Source organism: Leucopleurus acutus (assembly GCF_964270905.1).
Source record: "Leucopleurus acutus genome assembly, chromosome: 19".
Classification (NCBI taxonomy): domain Eukaryota; kingdom Metazoa; phylum Chordata; class Mammalia; order Artiodactyla; family Delphinidae; genus Leucopleurus; species Leucopleurus acutus.
Window position 1 is genome coordinate 47,604,451 of NC_139161.1, and position 25,589 is coordinate 47,630,039.

Consider the following 25,589-nt stretch of genomic DNA (forward strand, 5'->3'; position numbering starts at 1 on the left):
AATCCACTAATCTTTTGAGGGTAAGGGTGGGGATATTAGGCAAAGAAGCACAAGATGGCTTTCATATCTATTTGGGAATGCACAAAACAAAATATCTTAGGCACAAAGAGTGACTCCAGGAAAGAAGTATCATACCCCTGGGGTACAGAGAGCAAACACTTATTCCCTACCAACGGGCAGAGTCAAGTTCCTGTGCCCAGATTCCAATAGGCCTCTGTCAAATAGGAAGAGTACTGCATGGGGGAAACCTAGTCCTTTACTTCCCTAAACCAATACCTCCTGGGCAGTGAGCAGGACAGACCTGGTCCCCAATTTCTCCAACTTTATGGTCTAGCAGTGGACTGTCCTTTCCAGGTGGCTGCTGCCATGTCTGTTACTCTGAGAAGTGACCACCAACGTCTTGAGGGCAGGGGACTTGTCTTTTCATGTAACTGGCAACCCCCCAACCTGGAACCCACAGAACAGAGTATTCTAAACACAAAATAGGCAGGCAATATATATTTTTGATCACAAGGTTAGAAAGAGAACTAGTTTCAGGCTAAGTGTCACTTCAGCAGGGCAAATCAACCCCAGGGCTACCGACAGTACCTGCGTCATCCAGTGACAATTTCCAGAGGCCAAACAGGACACATACATCTGGGCCACTATTTTCCTGGTGGTATCCCCGAGTCAAGGCGAGGCAATTCTTAACACTCATTTAAAAAATAAAATACCCAAGAGAGAACTTCCCTTTGAGCCAAGTTGGGTATGGTTCCTTGGTTTCTCTGACACTTAGAAGTCATTTCTGCATCTCAAAGGCCACCCATATCACTGAACAGTTCCTACCTTGCTAAGTACTTGGCTTCGATCTGCAATGTCTATATATACAGCTTCCACATGTTTCCAAGCCTCAGGCTCCAGTTTATGCACCTGCAGGAACAAGGAGGACCACCGTGTAGTTTTTATCATCTACGAAGCACCCTTTACCCAAAATGGACACCTAGCAGCAGCTGTTCCCATAGCCAGAGATGTGAGATTCCTACTGGTACATACAAAACTATCCAAAGGAGTGGGAGGATGGATTTTAAGTGGACATACATTTGAGAACTAATGCTTTGATTTTTCAAGCTAAGTACAACTGCAACAGCCCAAGACACTCTCAGGACTCCCCTAGCACCTATTTTGTTTCCATACGTTCCCCCTTTGTAAAGACTATACACTTGTCTCATGGGGATGTTGCCTGGTTAGCCATATACTGCTTATTTTGATGCTCTTAAAAATTAACTAACACAAGGGCTTCCCTGGTAGCGCAGTGGTTGAGAGTCCGCCTGCCAATGCAGGGGACGCAGGTTTGTGCCCTGGTCCGGGAAGATCCCACGTGCCGCGGAGCGGCTGGGCCCGTGAGCCATGGCCGCTGAGCCTGCGCGTCCGGAGCCTGTGCTCCGCAATGGGAGAGGCCACAACAGTGAGAAGCCCGCGTACCACACAAAAAAAAAAAAAAAAAAAAATTAACTAACTCAAAATAGGTGGTACCAGATACAAAATCATGCTACGAAATTCTGATACAAATTCAAAATGTACAAAAGGGGCTTCCCTGGTGGCACAGTGGCTGAGAATCCGCCTGCCAATGCAGGGGACACGGGTTTGAGCCCTGGTCCGGGAAGATCCCACAAGCTGCGAAGCAACTAAGGCCGTGTGTCACAACTACTGAAGCCTGCAGGCCTAGAGCCTGTGCTCTGCAACAGGAGAAGCCACTGCAACGAGAAGCCCGTGCACCACAACAAAGAGTAGCCCCTGCTCTCCGCAACTAGAGAAAAGCCCACGCGCAGCAACGAAGACCTAACGCGGCCAAAAATAAATAAATTTACAAAATGCACAAAAGGATATGATAAAGCGTATAACTCTTTCTCTTGTCTTCAAGTCCACTCCCAAGTACCACCACTGCTAAACATTCAAGTGTAGAGATTTTTCTTTTAATACAGATGGTAGCATGTATACACACTGTTTCACATCGTGCTTGTTCCACTGAACAGTGTATGTTGAAGACTGTTCCCTGCTGGTTCTTTTTAATGGCTGCACAACAATTTCTTTAACAGGGTCCTACTGATAGGCTTTTATGTTGTTTTTAACCTTTGGGTACACAAAGAATTCTGAGATGAATCTCCTTGTATATAAGCTATTTCATACATGTGAAAACATAACTGTAGTATAAATTCCTAGGTGTGGAATTGCTGGGATGAAGGATAGGTGTATTTTATTTTATTTATTATAAATTTATTTTATTTATTTATTTTTGGTTGCGTTGGGTCTTCGTTGCTCCAAGCGGGCTTTCTCTAGCTGCAGTGAGCAGCTACTCTTTGTTGCAGAGCGCGGGCTTCTCATTGTGGTGGCTTCCCATTGCAGAGCACGGGGTCCAGTAGTTTCGGCACACAGGCTCAGTAGTTGTGGCTTGTGGGCTCTAGAGCGCAGGCTCAGTAGTTGTGGCGCACAGGCTTAGCTGCTCCGTGGCATGTGGGATCTTCCCGGACCAGGGCTTGAACCTGTGTCCCCTGCACTGGCAGGCGGATTCTTAACCACTGCGCCACCAGGGAAGCCCCTGTATTTTAAATTTAAAGAGTACTGGCAAATTGTGCTCTACAGAGGCTGTAATTTTCTTTCTTTTTTTTTTTCTTGGCCACTCCACATGGCTTACAGGATCTTTTTTTTTAAATAAATTTATTTATTTTACTTATTTATCATTTTTGGCTGCATTGGGTCTTTGTTGCTGTGCACGGGCTTTCTCTAGTTGCGGCGAGCGGGGGCTACTCTTTGTCACGGTCCACGGGCTTCTCATTGCAGTGGCTTCTCTTGTTGTGGAGCACGGGCTCTAGGCAGGCAGGCTTCAGTAGTTGTGGCACGCGGGCTCAGTCGTTGTGGCACACAAGCTCAGTAGTTGCGGCTCGCAGGCTCTAGAGCACAGGCTCAGTAGTTGTGGGGCAGGGGCTTAGTTGCTCCACGGCATATGGGATCTTCCTGGACCAGGGCTCGAACCCGTGTCCACTGCATTGGCAGGCGGATTCTTAATCACTGCGCCACCAGGGAAGCCTGGCTTACGGGATCTTAGTTCCCCAACCAGGGATTGAACCCCGGCCCTGGCAGTGAAAGCACCAAGTCCTAACCACTGGACTGCCAGGGAATTCCCTAATTTTGATGGTTTAAAAATTCACCTCCTCTGTGCCAGGAGTTACATTTTTAGACCAATCCCAGCACTAGGAGAGGTCCTATAAAGAGTCTTGGAGATCATATTTTCCAGATTAGAGACAGAGCAATTCCACCCTGGTAGGACAGATCTGGGCACAGGCTACTGCCTGCCTGGCCAGGAAAAAGGGGACCATGGATCAGACCCCTTGGCATGGATGGAGCCTCAACACCCTGTCCTGGGGCCTGGAAGTCCTCGGGGCTCCTGGGAAGTGCTACTTACATTCTCCTGGGTGCCAAGATCTGGTTTGTGCCAGGTTTCAATTTTAATCAGAAAGTCTTCTTTCATGTATTCATTCTGGAAGGGGAAAAAAAATACCTTACAGTCACCAGGCTCAACGCTGGAGAGTCACCATCCCCCCTACTTGCTCACGGGCAGTCGAGAGACCCCAGCCTCTGCCTTATAGTAACAGCTAACTGTACCAGGAGCCCACAGTATGCCGGGTGAGTGTTATCTCGTTCAATCCTCACCCCAGCCTGCGATGGCTGTAGTAATACCACCCTTGTCTTATAGTCAAGGAAAGTTACGTTCAAAGGCGTGAGGGGACTTGTCCAATGGCAGAGAGATAATGACAGAGCTGGGCCTCAAACTCAGTTGTGTCTGGCTTCAAAATCCATGTATTTAATCCGTGTATCTCTCCTATTTGCCTCATGCACAGGGCATAACGGCTGACTGGCAGCGTGGGAAGAGCACGGGGAGACTTCCCAGCCAACCAAATGTGTTCCCCACCCGCGCCCGTTCTCCCCAGCCAGCCTTTTGCTAATTCAACCCTTCATGCTAATTATCAGCCTCCTCCCTTAGTGCCTTTAAAAAGTTGGAACTACTCAAAGGAGGAACACGTTAACCCCCTAACTCCTCAGTGGGAATGAGGTCCCCAGAAACTTCTTACATTTACCAGCAGGGACAAGGCACCTGGATGAGGATGCTGAAGGGTGGAGAGAAGGGGCACTGACAGCGGGGCTGGGCCTGGAAAAGAAACCGTGCTGATTTCTCAATTTTGCCAAGGGCCAGTGCTCCCTGGGGTCAACAAACGCCCCAATGGGAAAGTCACAATCGGGTCAGCTGAACTGAAGCTTCCTGTACAACCCTGGGAAGGCCAAACCTGGGGCAAGCAGGGGACAGCCTTGCATCATTCTGTACACGTGAGACCTGGGGCTAGTATGCCACAGTCCTGACTGCTGCACCTCCAAAGCCACCTGCCAGTGTAGCTTCAAGCAAGAAGCCATTTTGCCAATTAACAAGTTCCTCATTAGGACTGAAAGGATTAAGCCTCAAAAGCTCCAAAAGTCACCCAAGAGAAAGAGAGGAATACCCAGGAGTCTCCGGGGCAGTTCCATTTTTATTTTTCCCTTTCTTATAAATCACCTACAGTTCCAACCCCCTGAAAATACTTACTGTAATAACTGCTCCAAGGCAAGGACATGGAAAAAAGAAAGAAAAAGATTAATGAGGATAAATAAAATATCCAGCCCTCACCCCCAGGGAGCACGGAAGCAAAGAATTCTCCACTCCCTGGGGCACTCCACAGTCACTCTCCAAGCCCCAGCGAGTACATCTGGTACCTCAAATGCAGCAACTCTCAAGTTTCACTCATACAAAGTCCCCAAAGACCAAATATGGAATTTAATTAAAGCGATGCCACTACAGGCTCCTCAGGACTCTTCCCAGTTGGGCAAAGACAGGGAACAGTTCTGATGAGTTGAAGCGCGGAGACCCGCTGCTCTGCCGTCGGAGTGTCACCTGGTGTCCCCCCACCCCCACTTCCCGGGGCACAGAGCAGGGCACTGTAGGCCAGGCACTGTCTATCTGCCCTCTGCATCCTTCCTCTCACTGTAACCAAACCTCTCACCCTCCACACTCCTGATCATTGTAATGAGACCCCCTCGGAAAGCACCGTTCAATTATTTATCAGAGAAAATGACTGCAGCTCTAATGTCACTGGGGAATAGACTAGCCTTCCTCCTGACCACAGCCCAGATCATTCTGTACCCTCTGACTTTGGCAGTTATCGCAATTTCAGATGGATGCCACACTGCCCCATCTGACAGTACATGGGGCTAACAGTCAAATTCCATAACTCTAAAACTGAAACTAAGGTTACCTCTGAGATTGAGATGAGGAGAATTTGAAATATAAGGGATAAGATCCACCTTGTATAGAAACAACCCAAGAGACTATCAGTAATTTCCCTGAATCCAACGGAAGATACTTGCAAGAAAGCATCAGATCAAGATTATAACTAAAAGGGCTATTGAAATAACTGCCCTGTTATTAGTTTAACAAAAAAGGAAATGAAGGGTATAATATCCATCAAGGGCGAGTCCAAAGAGACCAGTTTGGCAGAAATTCTCCAGCACTGTTCTGGGAGCAAGAGCCCTGGGCTGTGTACGTGGCACATCTAGCAGCCCCATCCTGAGTGTCAGGTTGGCCTGGTTTGATGACACTAGGCCCCAAGGTTCTCCCACTAACCACCTGATTCTGAGTCTATGCTCTCCGAGCAACTTTCTCCTAGTTTGGCCTCTGTTGGGACAGAAAGTGCTAATCAACAGACACAAGGCGGGACTTCCCTGGTGGCGCAGTGGTTCAGAATCCGCCTGCCAGTGCAGGCGACACGGGTTTGAGCCCTGGTCTGGGAAGATCCCATATGCTGCAGAGCAACTAAGCCCGCGTGCCACAACTACTGAAGCCCATGCACCTAGAGCCCATGCTCCACAACAAGAGAAGACACCGCAATGAAAAGCCCGTGCACCACGAGGAGTGGCCCCCGCTCACTGCAACTAGAGAAAGCCCGCGTGCAGCAACAAAGACCCAATGCAGCCAAAAATAAATAAATAAATTTGTTTAAAAAAACAAAACAAAACACCACAGACACAAGGGTCTGATCACTTAAGCAAGTGGATGTTTTCACTACATGTTGGCTTTCTGATTATAATTTGGTTTTCTATGCAGAAGAGTCCACAAGGAAAGAATGCCCTACTCAGCAAACAGGAATATCTTGGTTTTCATTAGTAATTTTGTATTTCAATATGACTTAATATATTGGCATTTGGGGGTCTCGTATATAGGTCTTTCTGAGATCCTGAGAAACAGATCCATTTAGTTCTGACAAATTAGGTCTGTGAACCTACGAGGGTGAACGCCCTCCCTGGCCTTTAATGCCAATGTGGGTGACCAAACAATCTTTCCCAATCTTCTCTAGCCTCAAGGCCTCCAAACACCTCTCTAGCCTCCAAACACCTCTGCATTCGGAGCCTTCCCTTTTCTTCAAACTGCAATCCTATGTACACTGGAAAGGTCTCAGGAAACCGTCTGCAGTTGGAAAACAGGGCTCTCCAATGAGACCAGTAAGGTACTTTTTAAAAACTATGGCTTTGGGACTTCCCTGGTGGTCCAGTGGTTAAGACTCCGTGCTTCCAATGCAGGGGGCGAGGGTTCGATCCCCGGCTGGGAAACTGAGATTCCACATGCCATGTGGCACTGCTATAAACAAACAAACAAACTATGGCTTTATTGAGACTGTATTCAGCCCAGGGTTAAGGTTACAGGAAGAGGAAGGAGGAGAAACATTTATTTTCTTCCTCCTACTTTCTTTCTTTTTTTTAATGGAACGCTTCATGAATTTGCGTGTCATCCACGCACAGGGGCCATGCTAATCTTCTCTGTATCGTTCCGGTTTTAGTACATGTGCTGCTAAAGCAAGTGTCTCTTCCTACTTTCACTCACAGACCCAGTCCCATCTTACCCCCTCCTCATGTCCCAAGTCATGAGCATCAGGGGAAAAGAAACAGAGAGAAATAAGGTAAGAGGATAGAAAGAGCTGATAATAAGTAGAGTTTTCCACAGCCAACTTCATTCCACTGAGAACAAGGTGAGAGCCTTCCAAGAGGCATGTGGAGTTTCACTCCACACTCCTGTATCCATCTCACCTCAAACTCTGATCTACTTAGGCCAACCTAAGAGTTTGAATTGATAATCTTTCTCCCACCAGCCCCCAGAGGGAACTGGACATAGCCTTCCTTGTTTATATCTCTTTTTAAAAGAGCAACGGCTAACTGAACAGATCTAAGATTCAAGACATTCATTCTGGGCTTCCCTGGTGGCGCAGTGGTTAAGAATCCCCCTGCCAGTGCAGGGGACATGGGTTCGATCCCTCATCCGGGAAGATCCCACATGCTGTGGAGCAACTAAGTCCGTGCGCCACAACTACTGAGCCTGCGCTCTAGAGGCTGCCAGCCACAACTACTGAAGCCTGTGCACCTAGAGCCCGTGCTCTGCAACAAGAGAAGCCACTGCAGTGAGAAGCCCGTGCACCACAACAAAGAGTAACCCCCCCTCACCGCAGCTAGAGAAAGCCCGCATGCAGCAACGAAGACCCAACGCAGCCAAAAATAAAATAAATAAATTTATATATAAAAAAGAAGACATTCATTCTGTAATGAAGCTGGGGTGTGACTGTAAAGTCAGCACCCGTTGAAGAAGCCAACCTCCTCTCCCCTGCTCCTTGCCTCTCCTCTTCACGGAGTATTTAGAAATTACATTTTTCTTCTTTTGGCCAAGGATCAGAAGATGCGAATGAACATGTGGTGTCTAGAAAAATGCCCATGTCAGCTGCAGCACACTCTCCCCAGAATTACAGAGGACAGTGGCATCTCTCAGTTGGCACAAGCTGTGTACCCAGAACCCCGCCCCAGGCATGCAGCAGTCCACCCTATCCATTTGCCTCCTTCATGCCAAGTTGGCTAAGGTTCTTACGACACAAGCTCAATGCAATTCTCTTACACATCAAGAAAATTCATCTTTGGCCCTAGACCAGACACACCCAGCCACTGTGCACACTTTTTTTTTTTTTTTTTTTTTTGCGGTACGCGGGCCTCTCACTGTTGTGGCCTCTCCCATTGCGGAGCACAGGCTCTGGACGTGCAGGCTCAGCGGCCATGGCTCATGGGCCCAGCCGCTCCGCGGCATGTGGGATCTTCCCGGACCGGGGCACGAACCCGTGTCCCCTGCATCGGCAGGTGGAGTCTCAACCACTGCGCCACCAGGGAAGCCCCCACAGTGTCTTTTAAGAAAGTGTGTATGTGCCTCTTTTCCAAGAATTGAACAGCTTCCTGCCTGCTGATTAGGGAATAGTGATGTTTGCATTTTCAGCTACAGCAATAAAACTCTAAGCATTACACATCCCAGGTCCCACCAATGACTGTGCATGTCCTGATACAAAATGTTCTTGAACCTGTGCAGGACTGAAGAGAGCAATGACCCTGTGATCTAGACTTTAGTCATTCCCAAAGTCAACGGGATAAGGACCACATGTATCTTCCTCATCAGATACAATCTAGGGAGTGCCAGGTCCCAACAAGTAAGAGAAGTGTAAGCAGAGGCTGGCAGGCAGACTGTCTGTGCCAACAAATGTAGACTGGCTGGAGGAAAAGCCACTTAACTCACAGTCGGGGACCTTCCAGGGGACCTCTAGAGACCCCCCCGCTAGAATCCCAGAATGTCTAGAATAGAAAGTTCTCTGTGAAGGTTCAAATCTTTCCTTTCTAGAAACTCCAGATAGGAGACTAGGGAAGATTAAGAGAATAATTCCAGTCCTAATCCCACCTTCAACTATAGAACATGCTGGTCTAGGAAGTTCCCTAGTGGTCTGCTAATTAGGACTCAGCGCTTTCACTGCCAAGGTCTGGGTTCAATCCCTGGTCAAGGAACTGAGATCCCACAATCAACATGGTGCAGCCAAAAACAACACCAAACCATGCACCATGCTGGTCTAGTGGAAGCCACTGATTCAGGGCTCGGACTGCAGGTGTTATACAACATACTCGGGGGCTAGCTGTTTCTAAATCCTTTGTCATCAAACATTGGGCTTATTTCAACTTTTCCCCAACAACATCAGGGTTTTCTTTGCTATGTTTCCTTGGTGTCTAGGTCTGGCCCTTCTCCAGCGCAGGAAGGTCACCCTGCAAGGCCCCTTCTTAAGACTGCCTCTCTCAAAAGTCCCTGGGCCTCACTGCTGCTTTTCAAGCCAAACATGAATACACCCTATTAAAACTGGAAATTTCAGTATCTAACAATAAGGGAGTAGCTTAAAAAGATCCCAGTACATTCATACAATGGAATACTATGCAACTATTAATAAATTTTAAACAATAGACTATATGTAGTGACAGAGAAAAGGTTCCCATTTACTAACTAAAAATGAACAATTTAATAATTAGTATGATTTGACCCAAAATTTGGCTGAAAAACGTGTCTGGAGACTTTATATACATGTGTATATGAAAGCATTTTAAAAAAGGATTAGAAAGACACTAAAATGTTAACAGTGACTAGAAATGAAAGGATCATGGGTGATTATTTTCTTGTTTATATGTATTCTCCAAGACAGAGGACATTACTTTTGTAATCAGTAAAAACCAAAATTATCATAGCATCCCCAAATAGGAGGGATTGGCTCTATGCCATCTTGGGCCATGGCTACTTGGTGGTTCCCACCCAGATGGCTGCCAAATTGCACTAGACAACACTGGCACTCACCACCGGCCTGAAGGGAGACCCCAAGCTCATCCTTCCACTGGCTTAATCTGGAAAATGAAGGTGGGACACAAAACCCCAATTCACTGCCACCCCTGGGCCTACTTGACCACACCCTCCATCCACCCTGGGGCCCAAATTCCAGCTCTGCACTCACCTGTTCTGCAATAAGGGTAGGCATTCCACGCTTTTTCATGTATATTCAGGGCTCCCTCCGGGGCCAGCATTCGAACAAATGTGGGCACTTTGCTGTAGTGAGAAAAGGGTTGAGAAGAGAAGTAGAGGAGAGAGTTAGAAGACAATGGGCTAAGGACTTCCCTGGTGGCACAGAGGTTAAGAATCTGCCTGTCAAGGCAGGGGACATGGGTTCGAGCCCCGGTCCGGGAAGATCCCACATGCCGTGGAGCAACTAAGCCCGTGCGCCACAACTACTGAGCCTGATCACCTAGAGCCCGTGCTCTGCAATAAGAGAAGCCACCACAATGAGAACCCCGCGCACCACGACGAAGAGTAGCCCCCGCTCGCCACAACTAGAGAAAGCCCGTGTGCAGCAACAAAGACCCAACACAGCCAAAAATAAATAAATAAATAAATAATTTAAAAAAAAGAAGACAATGGGCTTCTACTGCACATTCTCCAGGCTACAGCTCCAGCTTCTTTGTGGGGAGTTGACACGCAAGCTCCCCTGAGACCAGCAGGTTACTCTGTGTGTGAAAAGCCACCTGTCAGAGCCTGACACCCCAGCTCAGCTGGCTACTAACATCCAGCCGCAACTTGGCCCCCTACCCTCCAGGAACAGGACAGCAGGTGAGGCCCCGGGCTACCGGCCACGGCTTATCAGTCCTTACGCTATCATTACGCACTCCTCCAGAGCTCACTGGGCCCAGGGCATGGTACTACACGTTGCAAGGATGAGATGTCTTCAAGGGTGGACTAGAGTGGCTGGCTGACTAACCTGGAATATGGGATCCAAGATGACTTGATCTCCTAGGGTCAGTTCTGGGCAGCCAGGAGGGCCTCAGGGCCATCTGCCTCCCAGGACAAAATATTTTCTTCCATTCAATTCTTATCTCAGGTTACAGAGCAGCAGGTACCCTATGAGCTCTTTTTGTTTCTTTTATTTAAAAAAAGGTATGTGTATTCCTCTGCCTCAGCTTTTAACTGGTAATCTACGCAGTCTTAGCAGGCTCCAACAACCTCATTAGCTTAGTGCCTGATGCCTAAGAAAAAGAGCTACCTCCAGGACACAGCTAACTCGGAACACACAGAGCAGCCCACTGAGATCCACCCGCTCTTGGCCACACTCATTCAGGTACGTACTTCTATGAGTTAGGCACCACGATGCATGTAGGAATCACACAGACATGGCTCCTGCCCTCAGGGAGCTTCCGTTCTAGTGAGGAGTGGAACTAACCAGGCAGAGCACTGTGAGAACACGGTGCATGGGGAGGCTCCCCAGGGAAAGGAAGGTTTACACAGAGTAGCCAGTGGGTAGGACTGAGCTAGACAAGAGGACGGAAGTGGGGTGGGAAAAGCTGGGGGGAAGAGAGAGAAGTTCAGAGTAGCTGGTGTAAGGTATGAGGTGAGGAATACAGGAGAACAAGCAGAGGCTGGGTCATAAAAGATCTTGTAGCTGCAACAAAGAGGATGGACTTTATCCCGAGGGCAAAGGGCCATCTATAGCTTCTAAGCTAGGGAGCAACAGATCTCCTTCTGGACAGAACGCTTGGAGCTGTGCGGAGAAGTGGAAAGCATGGAGACCAGTTAGGAGCTGCTGTGGTAATCCAGACAAGAGATGATGGAAGGAAATGGAAACGCTGGAGATAACCAAGGAGATGGACTCAAAAGGACTTGATGAGGGACTTCCCTGGTGGTCCAGTGCTAAAGAATCCGCCTTACAATACAGGGGACACAGGTTCGATCTGTGGTCAGGGAACTAAGATCCCACATGCCGTGGGGCAACTAAGCCCACGCACCACAACTACTGAGCTCCTGAGCCTCAAATAGAGAGCCCGTGTGCGGCAAACTACAGAGCCCACATGCTCTGGAACCCATGCGCCACAACTAGAGAGAAAAACCTGCACGCCGCAACTAGCGAGAAGCTCGTGTGCCGCAGTGAAAGATCCCGCATGCCTCAATAAAGATCCCGCGTGACGCAACTAAGACCCGATGCAGCCAAAAATAAAATAAAACAAATAAGTAATAAATAAATCTTTAAAAAAAAAAAGGACTTGATAAGACGAATAAGGAAGAGGGTGTTGTGAATCCATGGTTTCTGATTTGGGACAACTAACGGCTTTGGTCCTCATGAGGGGAGGTGGTCATGGCATTCAGCACTGTTGGTTTTCTTTTCTTTACTGTTGGTTTTCTTTTCTTTTCTTGGCAACTGGGTGTTTTGGGGTTAAGAGCAGTGGTAGGTAGCAGTTCAAAGTTTCCACCCTCTCCATAAGGGAGAAGGTGAGACATGTCCCACCCTCCATATGTACAGACCTCCTCTCTGCCACTTTGGCTGGACCAGCTGAGTCTTGAGGAACCAACTGGCCCCTACTACCAGCCTCACTATCTCTTTTCAAAGTTCTCTTTAAAAAATACAAATGTGCTGTGGGGAAAGTGTGTCTTTTTTTAATTAATTAATTTTTGTTTGCGCTGGGTCTTCGTTGCTGCACACAGGCTTTCTCTAGCTGCGGTGAGCGGGGGTAACTCTTTGTTGTGGTGCGCGGGCTTCTCATTGCAGTGGCTTCTCCTGTTGCGGAGCACGGGCTCTAGGTTCACAGGCTTCAGTAGCTGTGGCACAAGGGCTTCAGTAGTTGTGGCCTGCGCGTTCTAGAGTGCAGGCTCAGTAGTTGTGGCACAGGGTTTAGTCGCTCCGCGGCAATGTGGGATCTTCCCAGCCCAGGGCTCGAACCCATGTTCCCTGCAATTAGCAGGCGGATTCTTAACCACTGCGCCACAGGGGAAGCCCCAGAAGGTGTGTCTTAAGCCTTATTCTAATCAACAGTTAATGGCTCAGTAAGGATTGGTTGGCAGTCAACTCAGAGGAGGACGAGGAGAAGGCATGGAGGGAAAAGAGCACAATGTCAAGGAAATGGGATCCTGGTGAGTTTTTTTGTTTTGTTTTGTTTTTTTAACTTTTTGACCTCACCACGCGGCATGTGGGATCTCAGTTCCCCGACCAGGGATCAAACCCGTGCCCCCTGCAGTGGAAGAAGGGAGTCTTAACCATTGGACCACCAGGAAGTCCTTTGATGAGATTTTTTTCCCCACTTCAGTGTTGTTCTCTTCCTGGCTCTGGCACTCACAAAATCCTGGACCCCTCTGGGCTGGCACTTTTACATCCCTAGATCAGCAGACTACATTAAATCAGCGAGTTTACCAAATGAAAATGAAACTGCTTTGCTCAGTTTAACTGACTAGAGATTAAGGTTCAGGTTTAAGTTGCACAACAATGTGAATGTTACTCAATGCCACTGAACTTAAAAATGGTGGGACTTCCCTGGTGGCACAATGGATAAGACTCCGTGCTCCCAATGCAGGGGGCCCAGGTTCGAGCCCTGGTCCGGGAACTAAATCCCACATGCATGCCACAACTAAGGAGCCTGCCTGCCGCAACTAAGATCCAGTGCAACCAGATAAATAAATAAGTAAATATTTTTTAAGAAATGGTAAGAATGGTGAATTTTGTGTTATGTACATTTTACCACAATTAAAAAAAAATAGCAGGTTTATTTTTTCCAGTACTGGGTAGTTTCTAAAACTAGATTGATTCAATTTCCATTCAAGCTGGTGTATGTTTACCATGGCTTTCAGTGTCCTTTGGGCCAGCTTACAGTTTACTGAAACATTACTGTCTTGGTTAGGGATTCAGCAATTGTATGGTTTGCAATGGATTTTGGTACACCAATCAGTTCAAGCCATACTCTTAAATACTTATGGCTTTGATCCAAAGAGAGGTACCAAAATTTCTCCGGTAGCTGATTTCACAATATCAGAATTTAAAATACTACCTGACCCCACAATTCTACTTGTAGGAACATTTACTATAGATTTACACACATTGGGTACATCAAAAGATTTGTGCAGAAGGAGTTTAGTGGAGTACTGTATGTAAACATCTGGAAATGACTGTAAATACACGTCAAGAGAAGACTGGTGAAACAACTTCTAGCACATTTGTTTAAAGATACGACATGTGGGCTTCCCTGGTGGCGCAGTGGTTGAGAGTCCACCTGCCAATGCAGGGGACACGGGTTTGTGCCCCGGTCCAGGAAGACCCCACATGCCGCGGAGCAGCTGGGCCCATGAGCCATGGCCGCTGAGCCTGCGCATCCACGGGAGAGGCCACAACAGTGAGAGGCCCGCGTACTGCAAAAAATAAATAAAATAAAGAATAATAATAAAAACAAACAACCCTTTAAATGAGCAAAGAAGAACTACCTCTACCTACTCTCACAGGTGAAGCAACTTGATCAACCAGCTAACAACTCAGAAAACACCCCGAATGATCCGCCGTCTCCACTTTGATACCAGGACGCCTTCGCTCTGCCGCGCAGCCACCTACCTCTGTAAGTGGTAGATCTTGTGCGTGTACTGGCCTTTCTCGCCGTCCTTTTCATAGGGCTCATTCACCAGGACCTCCACACCTTCACCACCACCCGTTTCATTTTTGCTGGCCTCAGCCACAGAGTACAGCTGCCCTACTTGATACTGAAGAAACAGAGAGACGGGAGTTACTGCCAACACAGAATCTTCTCGATGGCTGCACACAGTCCAGTTGCCAGAACTGTCCAATTAGATCGCTCTGGGACCCCCTGATCCGGGAGCTCATCCCGCAGTTTCTCATGTGGCCTTGCCCAAATCCACCGAGAGCCACTAAGAAAAGCTGCTCCGTGGCCTCTCTTTAGCCATCAGGTGTGTTTAATTTCATCTTTCCCATTTTCACATCCTACTTCAAGGCTTCAGGAGGCAGGTGAATATGCTTAATCTCACACCACTATCCAGAAAATAGAGTCCAAGGTAGTTTTTGCCCTGGACCTGCCTTTGGTCCCAGATCCCCAAACAAGATCTGGGTTGGTTGTTAGAAATCTCTTTATCCCATTCATTTAAACAGGTCCTAAGACATGACTTCTTGTAAAGAAAGGTACCCAGTGCACTGTGAAATCCACAACCCCTGCTATAAAACTGGCTCATCGGGACTTTGCTGGTGGCGCAGTGGTTGAGAGTCCGCCTGCCGATGCAGGGGACATGGGTTCGTGCCCCGGTCCAGGAAGATCCCATGTGCCGCAGAGCGGCTGGGCCCGTGAGCCATGGCCGCTGAGCCTGCACGTCCGGAGCCTGTGCTCCTCGACGGGAGAGGCCACAACGGTGAGAGGCCTGCGTACTGGGGAAAAAAAAAAAAAAACAAAAAACTGGCTCATCTACTTGTTTCTTCTCCAGCGTTGGGCCCCTCCTCACCCTGCCAGCAGCTCCCAGAGCAGTCCTGCAGGCAACCAAACCTCCTGAGGCTTCCCTGCTTCCTGGTGGGGCTGAAGCAGGCGCCCTGCTTCCCGTATTAGACAGCACAGATTCCTACCCCACAGTGCTGGCTGGGCGCACCCTCTATGTTGGCACTTACTAGATGGCCAAAGCCTAGTTTTCCTTTATTTGGGTCACATGCCACCCTATCAAGTCACCAGTCAAGATCACTGGCCTCCTCTGATCCCTCAAGACAACTCAGTATTAGGGCCAATGACCTGGGCAGTGCCCAGGCCTGGCCCTTCTGCTCCCTTCTCTCTGAGGGAAGCTGTCTAGAGGGAAAAATTAGGTGAAAAGAGAATGAACGCAATCATTAAAGCAGGAAGTTTCGCCTATACCAAAGGATGCATCTTCCCTATCACGGCCAATGCCACCAGGCACAACAGTTTAGGGAGTATGAGAAAAAGAAACTGGATTATAGTTTGGGGAGGGGTGGGGATCGATTTTCCTCACCCTCCACGCCCCTTCCCCAAACTCCTGGTACTCTCAGGAGTGAAAGACAAAGGTCGTTCTCCCTTTGAGGCCTGCTCTACCCGGCAGCCTCCTAAGCACCACAGAGACGTTTCTGGGCAAAACACGGAAGGAGGTGAGGCAGCTCACCAGGACAATTCACTGTTCACCACGAAGCCGAAAGAGCCCTAACTTCCAAAGCAAAAACGCAGCGCAGGATGCCAAGGAAAGGCCCAGGCAAACCGTCAAGGCTGGGTTAATCCTGTAAAGAGGAACATCTGGGTGAGAGCCAGTCACCTTGACCTTGCTAATCCAGAGCAACATCAGGGCTGCCTCAATGCCCCCAGGGAACCCCAGGCTGTCCCTCTGCCTTTCCAAGTCCACCCCCTAACAGAGGCACACATGAAATCCCCTATCAAGTGGGTCAGGGTTTGGCTGAGCCGGGGGTTCCTAGGAGGCAGCAGTAATTCTGTTTCAGAGAAGAGTCATAAGAACATCTAACCACTGACTCAGCAGTCCTAAAGGGAAGGGGAGGCCAGTTTTACCAGGCCGGTGGAGGGGACTGGGGGGCTGGCTGGTGGTGCTGCTTGGGGAGGGGCCCCGGCAGAGACTAATCCCCTTCATTTGGTTCCTCTTCAGCTGCAGGAATCAGAGGGCAGGCTCTAAGAGGATCAGTGTGTTGGGCTGGCATCTTCCCCTTTTAATCTCTCTTGATATTCTGATCCTTTAATCCCAATGAGACATGTAAGGCAGTTTTGTTAATCCTAAGGGGCGAATAAGACTCGCCTCCACAAGCTACAAGTGAGGGACACTCTTCATGTCAGAGGGTTCCCTTTGGCACCATGGCTCTGCACCCTGGGAAGGCAGAAAGCAGCCAGACTCAGATGGGGTAGAGATGGGGGATGGGGATCAGAACATTAAATCAGATAAAGAGCCCCAAGGAGACGAGGATTCCAGCCTCCTCTGGCCCAGGACAGTGCTCCCTGCCCTGGAGATCTGCTCCCTTGTTCCCAAGAAAGAAGACAGCTAAGGAAAACAGAGACTCCACCACTTTGGCAATCTGGGAGTGGGAGCCCAGGAAGATGTAGTGGGTGCGCCTGAAACATGTCATGAAAAACAGCACAGCTGTTGGTCCCACCCCCATGGACCTGCCAGCCCAGGCACCAAAGGGGCATGGTGCCATGCATCTCTGGAAATGAGAAGTAAAACAGCCCTACCCACAGTAGGGGGAAAAGGCGGCCCGAACTGAGCAAGGAACCACTGGCGGACACACCACGTTACACAGCCAGGGCTCTCTTGCTTTGCTGCAGAACGTCCAGAAACCCTGCACAGTGAGTGTTAGGCCAAAGGCTCTGGCCAGCCAGAAGCTGATTTTACCCCAAAACATTGATTCAAGCCATCAGGATGGTCATAAAGACAGGGGCTTCTCTATTCTCTTTTCATTCCCCTTCCAAATCAGAAAGCTCTGAGGGCCTCCAATTGGGAAGTGAATCCAACAGCCACATGACACTGGGCTGTTCCCATGGGAACCGTTAGTCAGGCTGGGTTATCGATAAAGACTCTGAGAAGGTTGGTCATTACTTATCTCTTCTTTGGCTTCCGCATTCAAGATTTTCTGATCTCCTGGAACCAAGGTTCAAGCCATCAAAAGAGCAGCTCCTGCTTCACAGGCCAAGCACTGCTTTCTCATCAGTGGTTTATGGCTGAGAATGCGTTGACCATCACCAGGCTTACAGGGGAATCGTAACCAGTGCTTACTTCCCAAGCTTCTGCTTTCAGGCTCAGTTCACCCCACAATTTCCTCAATGCTCCAAAAACAAACAACCACAAACTGAAAACCGCCAATTGTGGACGCTCTCAAGGTGAGTTCCCCTTTCCCTCCGTGCTTGGCTCCACCATAAGCAATCAGCCAAGAGGTGCCCCCGGACAGTGCTGGCCCTCCTGGGTCTGCCACACCTCCCAGAGACACTCCCACCTGTCATTCCATCAAGAAACTCCCTGCAGGGGCATCCCTGGTGGCGCAGTGGTTGAGAATCCGCCTGCCAATGCAGGGGACACAGGTTCGAGCCCTGGTCCAGGAAGATCTCACATGCCACGGAGCAACTAAGCCCACGTGCCACAACTACTGAAGCCCACACGCCTAGAGCCCATGCTCCGCAACAAGAGAAGCCACCACAATGAGAAGCCCATGCACCACAACGAAGAGTAGCCCCTGCTCACCGCAACTAGAGAAAGCCCGCGCGCAGCAGCGAAGACCCAACACAGCCATAAATAAATTAATTAATTAATTAAAAAAAAAAAGAAACTCCCTGTAAAAATGATCCACTTCACCCCTAAACACCACTTGGAGGTACTCCTGAACTCCCGGGGGACATCTTCCTCTCTGGGGTGTGGGATCCTCCTGTACAGCAGAGAGAGAGGCATAGGACCCCCAAGTTTCAGGGCAAGTAATGTGCTGGGCCTTCCTGCTTGGCCTCCTGGTTTGGAAAATCATCACTTGCTGTTTTTTCATAAAGAGAGCAAGGACCCCAAAGGAGATCGGTTAGCAGGGCTCCCCCAAGCCAACAGCTCTCGGCCCAAGCCCGTGGTTCCCAGGCCCCATGTACATCTCAGGGGCCTCCAGGGATCGCAGCATCTACCCAGCTATCCCCTCCCCCAGCTTCCCCAGTCTCATTTCTCTTATCCTCCTTTCCCAGAACTCCCACATCACGTTCGAGGCCCACCCTGACCCCTCCCCCAGGTCTCCACAGCTCTTAACAGACGTACAGCCCACCACCAGAGACAATCCTCTGGGGGGCCAATGCCTGCCCACCCTCTTTGGGCGCCAAGAAGCCATTTGTCTCATCTCAAGTGTGCTGCGGGCTCTGTTGGCCTGATCTCAGTTTTCAAAGGTCCATTTCATATTTGGAACAGGGTGGAAGTTATCACAAGAGCTGACACTGCAGGAAAGAGGGCGACTGAGGGCACCATACTGGCTGAGCAGCTTCACCCAAAGTCGAGCTTAACTGAAAGCTGAGGGGCCTGTGGATTCCAAAGGGAGCAAAGAACAAGGCTGAGCTGGGAGAGGAGAGTGAAGGAAGTTCAGAGAAAGGGCGGGACAAGGGCGGCTCTGTGACAGTCTTCTGCTGTCCCAGAGACCAACTCTGAGTCAGCACGGCCTATGAACCTTCTTGTGGCAAATCCTGCCAGACCCCTATACACAGGAACGTCAGGCCCAAGAACCATAAAAGGACAGAGGGCAAGCCAAGCCCATCTGTCATTCCCTGCCCTCCGTGAAAGAAGGGTTCTGGGCCTCGGTCTTCCTAGCAGTCACCTAGAGTATGGCTAGGAAGGGCCTCAGAGATTTCCAGTCCCGCTGGTTTGTCACACAACCAGAGAGAGCCAGGCACACTTCCCTGTTGAGTCACAGAGGTCCCAGAAATGCACGTACTTCATCCCCTCAGTAACATGTCCCCAAACAGGCTGAGTTCTAGCAGGTAACAGGGGCTGGTTTAGTGTCTATTCAAAGTTATCTCGCTGGTCAACAGCTTGAGGCAGGTTGCACATAGTTGGTCAGATACATACGCGCCCTCCTTCAACTGAAAATTGCACCAGGAAAATTCACATCGAGTACTGGTTATCTCTATGCTAGAACAAACATGAAAACCACAAGATACTAGTGTGGGCCGCCAGGAGCCCGACTGAGCTAAGGGTCACAAGCAAGTATATCCAACTATGAATAAAAAGAAGAAAAAGGACTTACCTCTTCTACAGACACAGGTAGGATGACTCGACTGCAAGAGAGGGAAAAGAGTATCAACTTCAGGCTCTGAAACCTGCTCTGAAAGCATCATCTTAGAATGGTATTAAATGTTTTGTTGCACGTGACGCTACACTCGCTGTCAAAAACCCAGCAGAGAATGGCCCCGAGTGCTTCAAGGCTACGACCCTCTGTCCCTTCTGGCACTTCATTTAGAACCCTGTGATTCGGTGCAAACCTGTCCCCTCACCAGCTACTTCCCAGGCCTCTGACTCACATTTGGAGCTGTCTTCTTCTCCCTCTCTCCCACTCATATCTTCCCCAACAAAACTCGCCAATGGGTCTACCTCTCTCCGTTAACATAGGAGGTTGATACAGGAGGACTCACCCCTGCAAACTCCGAAGCCAAGATGAGGATTCAGACCCAAAGAAGCAGGTCCTGGGGATTTACTTCTGTGGACCCAACCTCCCAACAACAGCCCTCAAGGTGAAAGGCTAGGGAGGGGCCAAGCTCCTTGGAGGATTAATCACCCTAAGAGCACGCACCAACCATCTCTGCTCTGGGGCCACATATTACAATACAAGCTACTACCACAAAGCCATCAAGAGAGGACACCTAACTTATGTCCTGACCAGAAGCTGTCCAAAGACACCCCAACTGATCACTTTCTTTTCCTTCTCCATTTCAATGACTACCAATTGTTGGAGGTACCACCAATCAATCACCTGATGGAGAAGCCATGGCCAGCAAAGTCCCACACTGGTCAGAACTCCACACACAGAGGTGTGAGGGCCAGCGGCCCTTCTCTGGGTGGCTTACATTTGTAATGCAGAGCAACGGCCAACCCCCAGCTCAAAACTGTGAGGTCAGAGAGCTGAGACAAAAACGCTTGGTTGGGGCTTCCCTGGTGGCACAGTGGTTGAGAGTCCGCCTGCCGATGCAGGGGACACGGGTTCGTGCCCCGGTCCGGGAAGATCCCACATGCCGCGGAGCGGCTGGGCCCGTGAGCCATGGCCGCTGAGCCTGCGCGTCCGGAGCCTGTGCTCCGCGACAGGAGAGGCCGCAGCGGTGAGAGGCCCGCATACCGCAAAAACAAAAAACAAAAAACAAAAAAACGCTTAGTTGTATTCCTATGAATCAAGTCAGCTCCCAAGCTTAGATTCTCAGTTCCCAGACCCTAGGTGGAACCCCCTGGAGCCTCCTGCATCTTGCATGCTTGGTGAAGCACGTGCTGCTATGCTCTCCTTTCTATGCAGTGGTCCTGCCAATTGGGATCCTTGCTCCAGGCTGGTAAAGAGCCTGCTCACTAGTTTCTAGTCCCACAAAGGTCCCCAGATAGCAAGAGACACCCAGAGGGATCTGAGAAAAACTTCACACTCAAGGCAAGGCACAGAGCAGAAAAGTAGCAGGAAAAACAAAATGGGCTCCAAGTCTCTACTGCCTGCTAACTCCCCTTCCTCCAGAATGACTCAAATACTGTAAATCCTGCAGGTTACTGGATGCTGCCACTAATGTTGTCCTCCCATTAGAGAAAGCCAACAGTGCAGAAAAATACTTCCAACTTGGAGGGCACAATTTCTGCACCCTCAGGAGAAACTTCCTAGAAAACAATAAGCCTTTTATCTTCAAGAACACCAGTAAAAATCACATCCAAGAATTTGCAGAAATCAAATCAAGGAGAATCCTGTTACAGGAAGTGTCAGAAAAATCAACAGGGACAAACTTCAGACCCTGGGCAGGCAGTAAGTCTCCCCCAAAAAGAGATGGGCATCAGCCAGTTCCTGACAGGATGCCCTGAGGCTGCTATAGGACAGCTGCACACCCAGACATTTCTCCCTGGCTCCTTGGGAGCAAAACCACTTCAGCAGCAATAGGGTGCAATTCCAAAGGACAGGGCCACAGAGGCAGTGCGGGGCTGGGCCTGGAGCCGTGCTCACTTCAGTGTGACCTTCACTTGCACTCTCCAGAGCTGCAGCGCTGCAGCCACAGCCAGGTGTCTCCGATGCCCCCCTCTTGGTCCCCCGCCCAGGGGTGCACACACACGCCCAAGCACACACAGGGCACAAGTTGGGCAGAAAGGAAACGCAGATGCCAGGTAGGCTCTGCACACCTGGCACCTTGGACCTTTCCCTGGCAGGCTTCAAGGGGTGGAGAACAAAGACTGAGAAGGGAGGACCTCTCTTCAAAACTCACTCAGATCTCTTCTGAAGGTCCCTTCCTTTCCCTGCCTGACCCTCTTTACAAAACCTACAGGTTTCTACAGATTCTAGGATTCAACTGGGAATAGAAAAAAAAGAATCAGGAGAATGGGAAAAGTCTGTCATCTGTACAGTCAAGATTAAAATCCAAAGTGCACCATGCCCTCCTCTTGTTGGATTCCCAAGATTCTTCCTCCTCACCACACAAAACTCTGTACTCTGGCTGGATCAGCATCAGATCGGATGTCAAGAAATAGAGGTGGGGGGACTTCCCTGGCGGTCCAGTGGTTAAGCCTCCGCGCTTCTACTGCAGGGGGCATGGGTCCGATCCCTGGTCGGGGAACTAAGATCCCGCATGCCGCTCAGTGTGGCCAAAAAAAAAAAAAAGAAAAAGAAAGAAAGAAATAGAGGTGGAGGGGCTTTGAAATAACACTCTTCAGATGAGGTGTCAATCTGGGATGACACCTGGGTCTCTTCCCTTTGCTATCCAAAGCTCCACACTATGTCCAAAAGTCCTAAACACCTCCAAGGAGCAAACCAGATGGGATGGGGCAAAGTCCCTTCACTGACAAAATGGAAACAGCTCTCAGCACACCTGCCTGGCTACCAAGTGAATTCCACCAGATGCTCTCTACCCGGACACCTCCCACTTCCGGACCTTCTGGGCTTCTGGCCGAATGCTGCCCACTTGCCCTCCCCTCCAGGGAAGCACAGTTTCACTGAAAGTTCTGCACGTACACATCCAATCTCTCCTCTCCCCCCACCCCCAATCCTTCCTCTTTGAAGAAGAAAAAAAAAAAGTCCTAAGATGTTTACTTGGAACCATGAGCTTCAGGAATGGGTCATCTCATATTTGAAAGATTAGCAATCCGAACATCCCCACCTGTCATCCAGTCCCGTGGATTTCACGAGCAAGCCCATCTCCCTGCAACTCCTACCAGAAGTCACTCATCTCCACCGCCCATTAACTACTCAGAAACTCCCTCACTCTTCACCATTTTTCCTCAGTCAATGGCTTTATGAAAATATCAATGCCTCAGAGCAATTTCCCCATCTCTTTGCACCAAGACTGAGAATCCCCCAGAGACACGTTGGCCCTGTCCCCCACCCCAACTCCAATAACATGGATATTTACTCACAAACATACTCTTTTTCCAAACTGTTCTCCTCCCTTTCTAACATCCTAGCTCTCTCCATCACCATAACTCCGTCATATCACTTCAGCCCCTGCCCAATATTTTTTGAACTCCTCACCCAAGTGTCTCCAAGTCCCAAGCAATCATCCTAAGCCTTTTTTCCCAAATACCTCGTCCTCTGCCCCCACCACGTGGGCACCATGTCACACCATCTGTCCCCTCTGCTATCTCCTTATACCCTTCCCCTGTCGCTCAGCCTGACGCTGACTCCCTAGTCCTTTTCCTGTGTCTACTTATCACGATCCTTCCCCTGATGCCTAAGGCAGCCACTCCTCACACCCCAGGTTGCCCTCAACACTCGGCCCCATCATCCCAACTCCATTCTTGAAGCTGTCTTATCTGATCTCCCAGTGCCCCTTGGTATTGTTCAGCCCCAAACCCCTCTCCACTCTGGCTGGCTCCCCGGCTCCCCAGCCCTGTCTGCCCTTGTCTAACCGTTCCTCAGCCACTCACACAACTCCTCCCTCTCCGGTGGGTCCTCTCAGCCAGTCCTGCAGCTCTGGCTGGCCCCTTCCTCCCTTAGCCTCCACTCTAGGACCACCGCACATCTCATCCAGCACGCTCGATCCCCTCAGCCCCTCCTCATGCCCTGTCCGGCTCTCACTGTCCCCTTGACCTCATCTCAGGCCTGCCCGGCCCTCTTTGTCCCCTCAGCCTCTCCTCAGGCCTCTTCGGCCCTCACTGCCCCTTGGGCCCCACCTCAGGTGCTGTCCCTCCCGCTTTATCCCCGTTCGGCCCACCTCGGGCCCTGTCCGGCCCTCGCTGTCCCCTCAGCCCCTGCTGGGCCGCCCATCCAGCGCTCTCCATCCCGTCGGGCCCCGTCCGTCCTCCGCCAGGCCATCACCCTCCCTGCTCGTCATCCTCGACTCTCCCTCCCTCCTCGCTTCCGCACGGCCGGCTGGACACTCACTACTCCTTGAGCAGCACCATGTCGCTTCGCGGCTCGGCGGCTGCCCGCTGCCCGCCCAGCCTCCCGCCCGCTTCCCGGCGGCCGCTCTCCCCGTGGCCCGGCCCGGCTGCCTGTGCGCCTTCGTTGTTGTCTGCTCTGTCCCCGCCGCTCTCGCTGCGGTCGCCGCGCCGGCTCCTGCCGCCCCTGCCTCGCCGCCTTCCGCGCCGCTGCCGACGCCGCCCGGAGCTCCAGTTCCGCAGCGCCGCGCGGGGGCGGGGCGTCTCTGCGGCAACCAGAGCGTCACGCGCAGCGCTGCGCGCTGACCTAAGCGCGGAGGCAGAGCCTTCCCGGGCCCGCCCCCTCCCGTCCTTAAGTGGGCCGCGGCGCTGATATCCGCGTCCGAGGTGGGTCCCGGGCGTGCGCAAGACCCGGGCAGTAGGTGGGGCCGACACCGAGGTGTGCTGCAGGGTCCTAGGGGTGACTGATTATCTGCAGGCGGAACAGATGTCCCAGTACGGCTGGGCCTCCCTGGTGGTGTGGTTTGAGAGGTTGTGTCAAAAAATAATAATGGCTAAGTTTACGTGCACGTGCTCTTCCAAGGGCTTGACTCCTTACGACAGCTCTACCAGAAATGTATTATTACTGTCCACAGTGACAGGTGAGGAGAAGGCAGAGCTTAAGAGACTTGCTCAAGAAAAAAAAAAAAAAAAGAGAGAGAGAGAGAGACTTGCTCAAGTCCAAAGCTAGCATGTGATGGGGCAGAGATTTCCACCTTAATATCTTAGTGTAATGTCTTTCTTTTTTTTTTTAAATTCATTTTATTTATTTATTTTATTTTTTGGCTGCATGGGCTCTTCGTTGCTGCGTGCGGGCTTTCCTTAATTGCGGCGAGCAGGGGCTACTCTTCGTTGCGGTGCGCTGGCTTCTCATTGCAGTGGCTTCTCTTATTGTGGAGCTCTAGGGCTCTAGGCACGCAGGCTTCAGTAGTTGTGGCATGAGGGCTCAGTAGTTGTGGCTCGTGGGCTTAGTTGCTCCACGGTATGTGGGATCTTCCTGGACCAGGGCTCAAACCTGTGTCCCCTGCGTTGGCAGGCGGATTCTTAACCACTGTGCCACCAAGGAAGTCCTTAGTGTAATGTCTTTCATCCAAAAAGTATTTGCTAAGTGCCTGCTGTGTATCAAATTCTGTGCTTTTCTGTTGGTGGGAATGTAAACTGATACAGCCACTATGGAGAATAGTATGGAGGTTCCTTAACAAACTAAAAATAGAACTACCATAGGACCCAGCAATCCCACTACTGGGCATATACCCTGAGAAAACCAGAAGAGGGAGACACAAGACGGAGGGGATATGGGGATATATGTATACATATAGCTGATTCACTTTGTTATACAGCAGAAACTAACGCAACATTGTAAAGCAATTATACTCCAATAAAGATGTTAAAAAAATTATCATCACAAAAAGATGAAAAAAAAGGAGCTACCTATGTGAGATAATGGATGTGTTAATTATTTTGATCTTGGTAATTGTTCCATTTTATTCCATGAGTGTGTGTGTGTGTATGTATATATATATATTCATCTCATTGTAGACTTTAAATATATACAATTATATCAATATTCGTGAAATATTCATCAATAAAGTCAGAAAAAAATGAAAAAATAATCTGTGCTTTTGTTGAGTGAGCAAGTCAGGGGCTTACGGGCTTAGTTGCTCTGCGGCATGTGGGATCTTCCGGGATCAGGGATCGAACCTATGTCCCCTGTGTTGGCAGGTGGCTTCTTAACCACTGCGCCACCAGGGAAGTCCCAATACAGTAAATCATTATTTAACAATTGCCGTGTGCTGGCTCT

The 25,589-nt window shown here is 49.9% G+C and overlaps 1 protein-coding gene across 1 annotated transcript in view; it reads right to left on the reverse strand.

Moving 5' to 3' along the window:
• Positions 1 to 23,914, reverse strand: part of PITPNA (phosphatidylinositol transfer protein alpha) — a 40,805-nt gene extending 16,891 nt beyond the window's left edge. Inside the window, exons 1-7 of the mRNA XM_082861073.1 lie at positions 23,754 to 23,914; positions 19,452 to 19,482; positions 14,307 to 14,452; positions 9,906 to 9,997; positions 4,613 to 4,620; positions 3,440 to 3,514; positions 826 to 909 (exon numbers count right to left, since the gene is read on the reverse strand). Of these exons, the coding sequence (XP_082717199.1) occupies positions 826 to 909; positions 3,440 to 3,514; positions 4,613 to 4,620; positions 9,906 to 9,997; positions 14,307 to 14,452; positions 19,452 to 19,482; positions 23,754 to 23,773 (456 nt within the window). The 5' untranslated portion in view covers positions 23,774 to 23,914. The remainder of the gene's footprint in view (positions 1 to 825; positions 910 to 3,439; positions 3,515 to 4,612; positions 4,621 to 9,905; positions 9,998 to 14,306; positions 14,453 to 19,451; positions 19,483 to 23,753) is intronic.
• Between the last annotated feature and the right edge of the window lie 1,675 nt (positions 23,915 to 25,589).